The sequence below is a fragment of the Molothrus ater genome, chromosome 4 (genome assembly GCF_012460135.2).
Source record: "Molothrus ater isolate BHLD 08-10-18 breed brown headed cowbird chromosome 4, BPBGC_Mater_1.1, whole genome shotgun sequence".
Taxonomy (NCBI): Eukaryota; Metazoa; Chordata; class Aves; order Passeriformes; family Icteridae; genus Molothrus; species Molothrus ater.
Genome location: NC_050481.2, coordinates 16,473,357 through 16,486,627, shown reverse-complemented (window position 1 = coordinate 16,486,627; position 13,271 = coordinate 16,473,357). Strand labels below are relative to the sequence as shown.

General features: G+C 43.0%; 1 protein-coding gene across 4 annotated transcripts in view; it reads left to right on the top strand.

Moving 5' to 3' along the window:
* Positions 1–13,271, top strand: part of ARHGAP24 (Rho GTPase activating protein 24) — a 183,116-nt gene that overhangs the window by 145,627 nt on the left and 24,218 nt on the right. For 3 of the 4 annotated variants that reach the window (XM_036382895.2, XM_036382897.2, XM_054514761.1), the window contains one exon: positions 7,125–7,247. In XM_036382895.2, coding sequence (XP_036238788.1) covers positions 7,125–7,247 — 123 coding nt within the window. Of the gene's footprint in view, positions 1–7,124; positions 7,248–10,635; positions 11,462–13,271 lie in introns of those variants that run through there. The other variant, XM_036382896.2, reaches the window with a different exon arrangement.

The window sequence follows — 13,271 nt, the reverse complement described above, 5'->3', positions numbered from 1 at the left end:
GGGGCTGGTAAAGTGCAGAGCTGTGATGGGGTCCACACAGATTGATGGACTTCTATTAAAACCTGTAAACAAACTGTTCAGTGTGGTGTGCCCTGAGCAAGAAGAGAAATGAGATTTTTTCAAGTGAGAGTGGCACTGGGAAAGGGCAAAATACAGAAGTGAACTGTGTTGGCACCAACATCTTAGAGACAGGGAAGGGTGGGATGAACAGACTGTAAAATAGGTGCCACTTGGGATCTGTGGCTGAGGATGAGGTGGAGGATTGTGAAATCTGTTTGAAGCATAGCAGAAGTTCAAATTAGGAATAAAGGAAGGGAAGCAAAAACGGGGGGAAGAATGAGACATGCCTGAAAAGATTAAAGGGCTCTGAAAAAATTGGAGCTCTTACATTGTGCGAGGGATGATTTGAATTTGTGTCTCTTTTCCTTATTAATGATCTCTTTCTCACACAATTATAACTGCTGATGAGCAAGCATCACAGTTCTTTGCTCAGGTATTTAAGCAATAATTACAGCTATACAAACGAAAAATGCTTAAATCTGGCACTGCTTTTATGCTTTTATTGTGCAAAACACTGAACTTGCTCTTAGGGACTAATGGTGCTGCCCTTGTAGCCCTGCAGCACAGGAGAGACCTACCTGTACAGAGTGTTCATTGTGTTACACATGAGGAATTCATTTCCTGAGCCTGATTTCAGATATCTGACAGCAGCTGGTTCAGTGCTTCATGAAAACAGCTCATTCTGTTGAAAAAGCCCTGCTGTCTTCCAGGCATTCTGCAAGTGGGGGATTGTGCTAGAGCACAATGCCCACCAGGGAATGTACTTGTGTTAGCAATCTTTTGCCACTTAGCAATTAAATAAGGCTTCAGCTTTAATGTTGAAAAGCTAATATGCCCCTTTAAAAAAAAATACACCCATAGTTTAGAACACTGCTGTTGCAGATTATTAATGCAAAAGTTTGGCTGGATACGAGCAAGAGAAAGTTATATTTGTACTGAAGTATTTAAAAAGCAGTATCCTCATTACTGACTTGTTCAGTTACTTGATTCCCCTTCTAGGAAAATGTGTTAATTCTTTGTGAAGAGAGAAATTCAATAGGACACCTGATGTGGTTTGCTAGTAAAAATTGGTGATTTTGATAGCTCTGCATTTCAAAGCTGAGATTTCTCAGTGGTGGTGGCATCAGTCAGGTAAAGCACAAGTGTTTCTCCAGCCATGTCTTTGTCCTTCAGATGACTCAGCAAGCTTGAGCCAAACAATTACAGTAGATAGAACAGGGCAGTCCTGGGAAATTGTAGTTGGAATTGTAGTTTGTAGATCTCCCTCAACCCAATCTATTAATTCTCATTAAGGCTTTAGAGGTAATGCAACTGTGTAGTGTTCTTCTGAAGACATGAGTTTTTGCATGGTCATTAAAAGCCATTGGTTGTCCAGACTTTCTTTTCTGTAGTAAAAAAAACCAAACAGCAGTGACTTGAACTTAGGCTGTGTACTCCTGTCTTCATTCTCAGATGAACTAAGAGGGAAGGCTGTAAATTCTTGGTCAAGTTTTACAGTCAGGAAGAACAGGACCAATTACCAGGCCTATGCAGAATAAAGAAGCTTTTTAGAATTCTAAATAAACAAACAAAAACACAGAAAAAATCCCAAACACAGAGAGAGCAAGTTTCAAGTAGCTTTTTCTCTTTCGGTTTTCAAGTTGGTCTTTTGAGATGCAGCAGTTGCTCAGCCTTCAACACAGATTGTCACTTGCTACAAAGAAAAGTTCTCAATGAATCCTGAACCCAAGAAGACATGAAAATCTCATTAAAATACAATTGCATTCTGCAGCTTAGCTCCTTCATTTGTCTTTGCTCAGCCTATCCTTCAACCAAGCTTTTTGCAGTTAGGTTTTTCCACTGTCCCACCTAGAACATGAAACATTTTAGTGTTTAAACTCATCTACCAGTTCCATGGCAGTTTGAAGGATAAATTGTCAGCTCAATGCAGGAGCCCAAATCATCCTTGAAAGAAGCCATGTGTGATTTTCATCACACTCAAGGTGCATAGGGTTCATCAACAGAAGGAGTGGCCAGCAGAATAGTTCACACATTTCATTAAAGTTTAACAGCTGTGGTGGAGTTCCTTGTCTCACTTGAGGATGGATGGATCCCATAGTTTCCAGCTTTGGTATATGCAAGACAAATGTGCATATTTGGATTTGAACTGTAGCACATCAGTGTGTCAGGTCAGACCTATGCTTAAAGCAGCAGTGCTTTTGCTGTCAAGGTTGGGTAACCAAAAATTTCTGTTTTTTTTTTCTTGAACAAGGAGTTTCATTAGAAAAAAAGGAGAATAATAAGGTGTTCATCTTTTTCTCTGATACTGTCTCCACAATTTGCTGAGATGATTTCTGCTTCGGATTAAAATGTCTGAATACAAATGCTTTAAAATAAAAGTTAATGCAGGAAATCCAGGTGGGTTTTTCTAGAGACATAGATTAATTAAGTATGTCAGTTAGTGTACAGTTCATTTGAAGCAAAGGGGAAAATTTAGGAACACAAAGTGTAGTGGAAGAGCTGTGAATTTTATCATGAATGTTGGTGTTTTGCTTGTGAAGTAATACTAACTGGAGTCCTGATCAGGAATGATAAGTCACACAGTCTTACCATCCACCTGAACAGAGAAGAGTGTGCTGGGAGGTGGTGGAGAAACAGGAGTTTCTGTTTGAATACCATATGGAGGTGCATTTAGTGTATTCATCTGAAACATTAGAAGGCTAAAATTTTACTATTTAGGTTTTTCCTGAGGAGACAAATATAAAGCATCCAAGCAGGAGGATGTTTCTAGAGAAAACTCAGTGAGTTCTCTTGTTACGGGTTCCAGAAACTGTGGCTAAGAGAAATGTACAAGGGAGTAGGAAACTGTTTCACTTTGAAATTGGTCCCCAATTTAATTTTAATTTTTTGTTTAGAATGGGAATGTTCTTGTGAGGTTGGCCATGACATTCTCAGCTCAGAAAAAATCGGATTAATCCTAGTTTTTTGATGTTCCTTCTGGGAGAAAATTCTCTCTTAAACAGTTGGTATGAATTTAATCCTTTCACATTCCATTCTCAAGAAATGCTGGAACCACTGTTCACAGGAAATCCAAGATCCTTTTAAAAGGACAAAGGCAATACTTCGTACAGAGTTCAGCCCGGGTACATCCAGGTAAAGAAAGGTGTTGGCTTAGACAGGAAATGTCTACAAAGTAGTAAAAACACCTTTCAGGACTGGATGCCAGAATGTCTGTGCCTTCTCCTTTAATGGATGGGCTGTAAGGAGCTGCAGAGCTGTTGAGCCTGGTACTTCAGGGAGCAGTCCCCCCCTTAAATGCAGTCCCTACTCCCAGTGCCTCTCCAAGTGGGAGCTGTGGTGCTGTGTCACCAGCACAGCCTGGGCCCTCTCTTTTCCCCTGCAGAGTGGATCCTGCAGCAATTGGCCTCTCTGTATTTTAATTGTAGTTTGGGATTGTGGGGTTGTTTTTTTTGGGTTTTTTGTTTTGTTTTGTGGGGTTTTTTTTTTTGTTTGTTTTTTTTTGGGGGGGGGGTTGGTTTTTTTGTGTTTTTTTGTTTTTTTGTTTTTTCTGGATGCTGGCAAGAGTTCTTAAAATCTCTTGTGGTACTGGGGGTACCAGCAGCACCAGTCTGTGGGTCAGGGAGCCCCTGAGCAGCAGGACAGAGTACTGGTCACCCATATGGGTGTTATGGATAGATCCCTTTAATGAATAAGAGTTCCTTTCTGCTGCTGCCAAGGAAATAAAGCGGATTAGGGTCTGGTTAGGGCCACAGGAGTAGCATTGTGTGATGGTACATTGTCATTTTGAGACTCCAAACAGTGTAGATCCAATTTCTTTTGGCAGTTTCCAGAGGCTGGAATGTACAGGATGTACACATCAGTGGTGCAAACAGCAGCTTTTCATCTTAAACACACCATAGTCAGCTTCTTTGGTCAGGTGGTCTGGGTTCTGCTCCTTCCAGCTCCTCTGGCACCTGCAAATTAACAAAGGGAAAAAGTGGAGTTCATATTCCAGTCCCTTGAGTTGGCTGTGCTGTTCACAACCAGGCCACATCACACAGGCTCAGGCATTTCTTGGACTGCGATTGCAGTCAGGAAAAATTGAGAGGGCAAAATCTGAAACTAGAAAACAATATAGGTAAAATAGGTTATGGTTTGCACATGGAAAAGAGTATGGATTCACATCTGCAATGTGACTTCATGCTGAGCACCATTTTCAAGTTGATATTCTTAATGCTGATATCTGTGGTATGAATAGATGTCTGATTATTGGAGATTGTGATCTCTTCATGCTTCATTGTGGTCATAACAAAAGTATTAAAAGGAAAAAAAGTGGAAGTGAATGTTCCAAAAACTGTCTTTCACAAGTGTCCTGCAGACCTACTGAAGATTCAGAAAGGTCCTAATTCTATTTTTGTTTTTCTGATATTTCTTATCTTTGTCATTTCTTCTTGTCTTATCTTGTAAATTCTGCATTTAAAATATACTCTTACTAAAAATTATTATTTGCTGTAAAACGCAAATCCAAGTGCTATTGTGTCCCAAAAAATCTTTTAATGTGGCTTTAGTTAATGAATAATAGCTACACTAACACACAAGTAGGAGAACCTGCAAGATCCAGTATGGTGTCTGAAAGAAAGGGATATGAATTACAAAGTAGCTCCAAAATTGCTATAAAACGATGAAGCTCTTTCTGTTAGGAAAGCTTCACTTTCTCATAACAAGGAAATGTAACCTAACATTATGCTTTCCTTCTCTGCAAAATCAGGCTGATTGTGTGTTGTCTCAGTGGGTGTTTACCTGAGCTAAAGTACTGCTCTGGAATTCACACTGTAAATAAGCTAGCTAGGCTTCCAGGATTAATCCACTCTATCTGGAGAACACCCTCCAATTTGTCATAACATGGTAACTTGGTAAATACTACATCATCTGTTAAGCAAGTATTACATAATCTGTTGGGTTTAAATATGCAGGCTATTAAAAGAATATGGATCGATCTGGCAGCACCTGAGATGACCATCACATGTGATATTTTTTCTTGTCTCTTTAGTGAAAAAGACCACATTGCCAGTTTTTTGGTGGTTTTTTTTTTTTTTTAATTGCTGGATCTGATATATATTATGTTTATGCATGTTTTGTGGGTGGTTTTTTTTTTGTGTGGCACCTTGCAAGATCCTAGTCCACTGAAATAAAAAGGAGCTACAGTGCAATATGATAAGTAATTTCTTCAGGTTTCGTAAGCGACAGAAAGGATTCAGTTGTGGTGCATTATTTTTCTCTATGCTGTATTTATTACTATTATATTTAATAGCTGTAAGAATATATTGAGGTTTTATGCTTCTATCCTTAATTTTTGGTCTTTTTAGGGTAAGAACTATAGATGATGTGTAAGATACTGTTGAAGTAAACTGAAGATAGTATCATGTCTCCTTTTTGTCCTTGAGTCAGAAATCTGTCCTTTTTCTGGTTTAAATGAATGTGTAACAGGTAAAAGTGGGGAGCAAGTTCCCAGGGCCTGACTGTGTGTTTTCTGCAGGGCAGGGTTGATGTGGAATGTTAAGGTCTTGGAATTCTGATGCTTCCCTGTCCCCTTACCCTCATTCTCTGTGGTAAAAAGGATGGGACAGCATGGAAGTAAGACCCGTGTTTTGTACTGACCTTGGGCTAGTCACTGAAAGAGTTTTTAAAAAAATTAATCTTGATATTTTTCTAGTATTGATATAGGTTCATCCTTACTATATCTTAGAGAAAAAAAAAAAAAGCAGTGTTCTTTAGACTTTTAAACTGTGGTATGGTCTAAAAGGTACTGTAGTTCAGGTTGTTGCATTATTTGTTTTGATGCCTTTTTGGGGAGCATAGGGCATATGAATGGCTGAGTTTCGGCTGTAGAAAACCAGAATCTCTGTTTACCTCCAAGTTAAAATTTAGGTTTTGAATAATTATGCAATCCTTAAGAATAAATTTTCAGTAGAATCTGCCAATGTCTGGCTTTTGCATTCATCAAGTTTCGTTAAGTCTCTTTTACAGTTGTGTGTCCTAGTTCTGTAAAGCATGGTCTACAGGAGTAATTAATACAGAATACTTGGGCTAGGATTTTCTAGTCCTTAAGAAATTTCTCTTTAAAATTCTAGCTGTTTGAATACCCAGCACTAAGCATGGCACTCTTCCAGGAGCAGTATTCCTGTTGTAATGAGCAGAGATATTTACTTTAGATATCACCAGGATAAAAAATGGGAATTTAAGAAGCTGGAAAGATGTGAATACAGGACTGATGGGATTTCTAGGTGCATTGCATTTGTGTGTGAAGTACTTGTGTATGCCCTTGGCTCAGTGAAAGGGCATTAAAATGCCACTCTTTTTCTGGAAGGGTTTGGCATTCTGCAATGCTGGAAAGGTGGTTTGAATCCTCAGTGCGCTTGTACTAAGGTACCTTTTAGAATGGAGATGAAACAGTACTACAGGTCTGAAAACATGGAGCTGTGGCAAGCCAAGTTCTGGTTTTGACCTTCTTAGAGTGGGCCCATTCTTTACAGAAAGGATAAAAAGGCAGCGTGTTCCCTTTTATCTAATCCTCATCCGAGCTGTCCAAGACAGCGGGCTGTACCGTGTCGTCTGCCTTCTCCTTAGGGAGTCACAGCAGCACTTGGGTGTATCAAGTGTTACTGCCCTGAATCTGGCACAGTGTGTTCCTGAAAATAAGAATGGAGTCATCCCCACTTGTTCAAAGCACCCTTATCAGTCTCTGCATTTATTCTCTCCATCGTGGTACAGTAACTGCTGCAAAATTTCCAGTGCGTGTATCAAGTTACAGATTAGTGCAGGCCCCCGTGGTTCTTGGAACAGCATGGGGCTGTTTTTATTTACTGATGACATTTATCCTCTCATTTCCTTTTGGAAGCATGACAGCTTCTCAGTGTCTCATGGGGAATGTACTTACAGGACCTTCTTTTCATGCCATGTCTGTCAGCAAGCACTGCACAGTGTCCACGTCTGCTTGCTCTGGTGCTTCCAGCAGCCGGAGTGGCAGGAGCTTGGCTGGGCAGGGAAGCAGAAGGGTTCCTAAGTGCAATTCTCTTGTGTTGCAGGAGGAGACCGGGAGCGGATGACAGCCAATCATGAGACCTACCTCCTCATGGCGAGCACGCAGAATGACATGGAGGATTGGGTGAAATCCATCCGCAGGGTTATATGGGCACCCTTTGGAGGAGGTGAGTCATGGAGGGAACATGCACTGCTCACAGATGCACAAAGGCTCACAGCGGCTCTTCTGTTATCTCTGAGTCGCAGCCAGGGTTTTGAAGTGAAGAGGAGAAGGGTCTAGATCTTTCCAGAAAAGTGGAGTAAACATGTTTCCATGCAGAGGGCTCAATTAAAAGACTTTGAACTGTCTGGAACCGCTTCCCTTGGTGAGGATAGCACATGATAGTGTGAGGGGAAGTTTTAAAGAAGATTGGTCTTGTATGAAATCAGCTTTCCTGCAGGGTAATTCCTTTGGTCACCAGCTGAAAAACCATCTATGGTGTTTCTTAAATGCCTGTTGGAAAAGCTGTCAGCAGTTCTCCTGCCAGTGACAGCTAAGAGCAGTAATAGCATTATATAAAGCTGTGCCTCAGAATATTAGCACTAACAGTGTGGGAATTTGATTGGCATCTCCAACGATTTCAGTAGTACTGGACCAAAATTTATCATTGGGAGTCCAGTTGTCTTTTTTTAAAAGCTCTCTTATGTTGAATGGGTTGCAAATTATTGTACTAATTTTCATCATTACTATTCTGGTGATAATATCTTTATTATAATATGAGTGTGATTGATACTCTTGCACAAAATGTCTGTATGTTAATCAGTCTGTTCCTTGGACCTCTCAAATCTCTAACTCTGAGGCCAGAAATATTTTCCTACACCTGTATTGCAGCAAATGATTATTGTTGTCTGCAGATTGCTGGAAAAAAGTCAGGAGGGCAGGATTGTCTGTGCTGTTTCACGATCAAGAAGTGCAGCTATCACTGAAAACTCTTTTTGCTGACTTCCTTCTCTTAACTGCTGGGTAGAACACAGGAGGGAGGAGGGAGAGACTAATGGAAATTTTAAATAAAACTTTTCTTGTAAGTCAGTCATCATCCTTTGTGTTTTATTCAGGTCACACAGTGTTTAGGAGAGGACTTTGGCCTCACTGGTGGGCTGCACTGAGGGACTTGGCCAGCTAGGGCCTGCATGGCATCTCTGAAACATGACTGCCTTCTCCATGGCTTCTCCTGGGAGAATGTGCCTTGAAAAGATGGTGCAAAGGAGTCATGTCACTGGCATCTGGCCCTTTATGTTAAATAAGATGGCACAGTCCTGAATCTGGAAATGTAGGTCTTAGAACGCTTTAAAAAAAAGAAAACAACGTACCAAAAAAACCCCAAAACTCACCAAGTGAAAGGTTTATCTTAAAAGGCATGAACTGCTACAGGTATGTGGACTTGGTTTGGGAAAGGGAAGATATAAGTAGCACAGCCTTCTGTAGTCAGGCTAGGTAAGAAACGTGGTTTTACACAGCACAAAGATCACCCAGCCCCAGCTTTTTCTGCAGAAAGTAGGCCTTGTGTTGAGCTCCTCAGCATTCTCCTACTCCAGTCCAGCAGCAGCATAAGCTGCTGTGGCAGTAATACATCTGGAGGCTTAGCAGAAGTGGATTTTTCAGAGAGTATCTTTGTGGATTTTTGTGCTTCCTGCACCACAGTATCTTTCTGTGGCAGATAATAGGGAAAGGCAGCCTTGCTGTTCTCCTGCAAGTGGAGGTGTCTCCACATGTCACAGGCGGGGAGCTGCCATTAGGTGAAACTAAATTCTAGCCCAAGTCAATGAACAGGGCTACAAATAGAAACCAAATCTCTCAAGTCCTGACCCTGTGCTTTCTTCACCAGCTCCTCATTTGCTTTTATAGGGCAAGAGCTATTTGTGATTTGCAGCTGGGAATCCTTCCAGCCACCAAGAAAATTCTCAGGACATCATCATTGTTGCAGGAATGTTTAATGCCAGTTACTGAGGGAGGCACCTCGCTGAGGATTTTACTTGCTGATTTGCATGAAACTAGAGGGGTGCAATCCTTGCATTACCTTTCCAATTCATTTGCAGTTAAAACACTTCCAAGTATGTTTTTATTTTTCTTTTGGGGTTTCTTGAGCAAGTATACTGATTCAGGGTTGTTTGTTTTGGGAAGCAAACAGTTAACTCCTTGGAAAATGCAAAAATAGCTGGAACATAGTTTAGAGTGTAGTGTTCATGGAGAAGGTTTGACTGTGATAACAAGGCAAAGGCAGTATCCTGGGATGTGTCACTGTTAAGAACCGAGTTTCCAACATGTCCTCCATTTTATTCACTACTTGATAGTCAGAGCTATTTAACAAGTATAAATAAATCCTGTTAACTCTTCTGTAATTATGAATGACCAGACACACTCACATTTTTATTATCCTTGCTATTGTGGATGTTGCTACAGCTGCTTCAACAGTCTGACTCTTCTTAAGACAGGCACTTCTGCCTTCAGATGTCTTAAGAGCCTGCCTTTCTGATCTGTAGCTGCTGAAGTTAAAAATGGTTTTACATATTAAAAAATATACAGGAAAGTTGCCGTCACATGCTGACGACTAGCCACTAACAAGTAATTACTTGCAACACAACATTATTTCAGACAGCTAATTAATCAAAACACTCGTTTTATATCAGCTTCCTGAATTTCAGTCCTTAGTGGTAAACCACAATAGCCTGGTGTCACACAAGTCAAGTGCCACTTTGAATAACACGTGAATTTTCTGGTTCTTTTAAGCATTGTAAGTAAGCTCTGTGTGTGTGTGTGCAGCGGATGTGTACAAACCTTGCTGAGCCACTAATATTTAAAGTTTGTCTGGCAGCAGGAGAAGACTCCTGGTACCAGAGTGAGGAGCTCTGTAAATAATTAACCTTATCATTAAATTGTTATTTGTTAACCTGTGCTGGAAGGAGAAGGTGGGAGGTGGGGCAGGTGGGAATCTGCTAAGCTCATCAGAAACAGGTTGTTTTTTGCACCAGAAGAATAAGGTGACTGTGGAAAGAAAAATCTGAAAGGGAAAAGAAATGCAAATGAGGCAGGGCATGTAATGCCTGTTTGCACATGAAATTCCCTTCCTGATTAGATTAAAAAGGCAATTTTTCACAGAGCCTGCAAGTAAGCGGGGAGGGAGGCGGCGAGAAGGAGCATGAGCATTTTAGCAGGGGTAGGTAGTAGTGTAAGGTCTGGCACCTCCTGCAGGAGCCGGGCGCAGCCTGCTCGCTCTCCCAGCCGCCGCACATGACAGGCACAGCCTGAAGTCAACTCAAAGTCACCCGAGGAGCCACAAACCTGCGCTGCGGCTGCCGCGCCGCGTCCTCCCCGCACCTGCTGCACGCCGGCGGCAGCAGCACAGCCCTGCTGCCAGCCCTGCTGCCTGCCCTGCTGCCTGCCCTGCTGCCAGCCCTGCTGCCAGCCCTGCTGCCTGCCCTGCTGCCTGCCCTGTCGCCTGCCCTGCCGCCAGAGCATCCCCCGCTGCAGGCACGGATTCCTCAGCGGCTCCCGGGATCCTGCCGGCAGGGATGCGCCGCTGCCGCATCTGACGCGCCTCTCCCGGGAGAGCTCCTGGTAGTTGGAAGGCAATAAAACAAGCGAGAAGCCCGCGAGAGCATCACACGAGGAGCTGGCCGTGTAAAAGGACTTTTGGGAGGAATCTGGTACCGACAAAGAGCCTTTCGGGCGAAGGGACTGTTATTTTTGCTTCTCGGTTGCGGAAATAAAGGGTGCCAACGAGGAGTGTTGTATCCCGAAGGATTCTTCCGAGGCCTTTTTGGTATTGTTCTTCTCTTTCCCCTTGCACACCGCACAGTGCTGAGCTTTTGCTGTGGAATAAGAGTCTCTGCCACTCAGCCTCCTGTTCCAGCCGGGAGGAAAGAGGTCTTTCTCCCATCCATCTGTGCAGGCACTTCTGTTTGAATGGAAGATACATCTTTTTGCTGAAACTCTTTTGTTGTGACATTGCATAATAGGCAGTTGTCTCACTGCAGGAAATAAAAGAAACTAAAGGAAATAGATGGAAAGAAATTGTTCCCCAAAGCAAAACTGAAGCAGGGAAGAGAACATCGAGATCGTTGCAAGCCCTACCCAAGATCTAGAAGACCACAAATCTCCTAGCTCCAGAGGAAAATACACTATTACAAAAACTCCTCAGCAGTCAGTAGCGATGATTAATCGTGGTGTTTTGTCTGGATGCTGCTGGTAAAGGAGAGCTTTGGAGGGACGTGGGGGCTCTGGCCTGTACGATGCCTGAAGACAGGAATGCTGGAGTCCGCAGCCCAGGTGCCTTAGCAGCAGCTCCCTTCATTCCCAAAACTACTTACAGGAGAATTAAGCGGTGCTTTAGTTTCCGCAAAGGTAGGTGTGCTCTGTGCTGTGCTCTGCTGGGCTGGTGAGCCGTGGCTTCTGAGAAGGCAAGGGGGTCTGCTCTGTGTGCAGGGGCAGATGAGAGCACCCAAACAAAAGGCATTAAACAATGCAGATGCCAACATTCCACGAATGATTTATTTACTCCTTTGTTCGTTTGTTTGTAGCTGGCCAGCGGATACAGTCTCCTCTACATAATAGCCCATGAATGCAGGAATGAGGTGGAATGAGACAAGATCATTGCAGTGCCTCTGAGCAGAATTGAGTGAGAACACTGAGGGAATTAGACCTGTGATGCTCTGAGTTGCCTGTTTGGCAGAACATCAGGAAAGAGAGTTTATATTTCCATTTAGTCTGTGGGAGGAGGGAGGGAGAAGAGAGGGAGCAGCAAGGTGATCAGTGTCTATCTGTGCAGAAGCTTGAGTCCTTGATTTCAGAGGTTTCTGATCGAATGAAGTGTAGCTCTACAGTGCACTGTCCTGGTGCAAGGGCTGCATTGCTACTTCATCGTGCTGCCCTGCAGCCTGCATTTGCCTTTTCACTTGCTGCATAGAGAGGTTTTTAGCCAGTTTTGTTTTGGATTGCACATACCCCTGTTGAAGCGGAGCATGGAAGTACTCGGGGTAAAAGGGCAAAGAGGAGACTGGATGTCATAATATGTCAGCTGAAAGCACTGGAAGGGATAAACATGTCCGAGACAGAGATACAAGGAGGGATAGTAAGGTGCTAGGGCACTTGGGATGGGTGGGGAGAAACTGTTTCCATGACAAGGACAAAAACTTTGTGTGGGGGGAAAAGAGGATGAAAATTTGTGCTGGTTTAAAAGCTCTGCTGGACTGAGAAATCCAAGCGAAAGGGCTAAATTGTCATGTTCTTCTGAAGCGTGAGAAATTATCTTACCATTTTACAAATAATATGTACAAATGATACCAATTCTGTCGCCTTCTTCTGCTGCTCCTTCCTCAGCTGTTGCCCCGTGCTGCCATTTGCCCTTTTGCAGGAGCAGGCAGCTCCTTGCTCCCAAGCCTCAGCAGCAATGGAGTGACATCATTGCTTTCGAGGGTTGGCGAGCAGGCAGTCAGGGGCGATGTCTTGGAAGGAAGGATCGCAGCCAGCGAGGGGCTCACTGCAGAACTGCTGCAGAGATCAGCTATCACATGCAGCTGAGGTAGCACTGGGAGCTGCTTGCCCCCTGTACCCCACTCCCCAAGGCCCTTGGTGGCTGGAGTTCAGTCCTGCTGGAGGCTGGCCAGGAGGATGTGTGTGTGTATTGCACTTCAAGGTGTCGGTGTGAATTAGAGCTGCCTGTGCTCCGTTTATACCCTTAACTATTTGAGAAATGTTTGGAAGTTGAATAAAGGATTAACTGATAGTTTTGCAGACAGCTGCCTTTGTGCCTGAGTACAGCCTTAGCTGCTCCAAGAAAGAGCTTCAGCTGTTGATTGTTCCCCCGTATGTTCTGATACAGAAACTCTCCATGCCTAAAACTCCCAAGTGAAGCAGCAGCACTTGGGGCAGAGGACAGAGTGATGGAGGTGATGCTGCTAATTTGCTTTCCTCTGTGTAAAACTTGTTTTGGTTGCTTTCTTATATACATTTTCTGTAAAGGCCCCTAGATCAGAGCTGTGGAGTGCTGGGGCATGTATTTAACTTGATCCATATCCCACTGAAGTCAACAGAAAGATTAACAGATACTAACTGGATTCAGTCAAGCCCTGACTATGGTGGCACTGGCACATTAGGCTAACTGCACTTGTCTTATTAATTGGTTTACTGAATTATTGCAACTTCATTTGCAGAT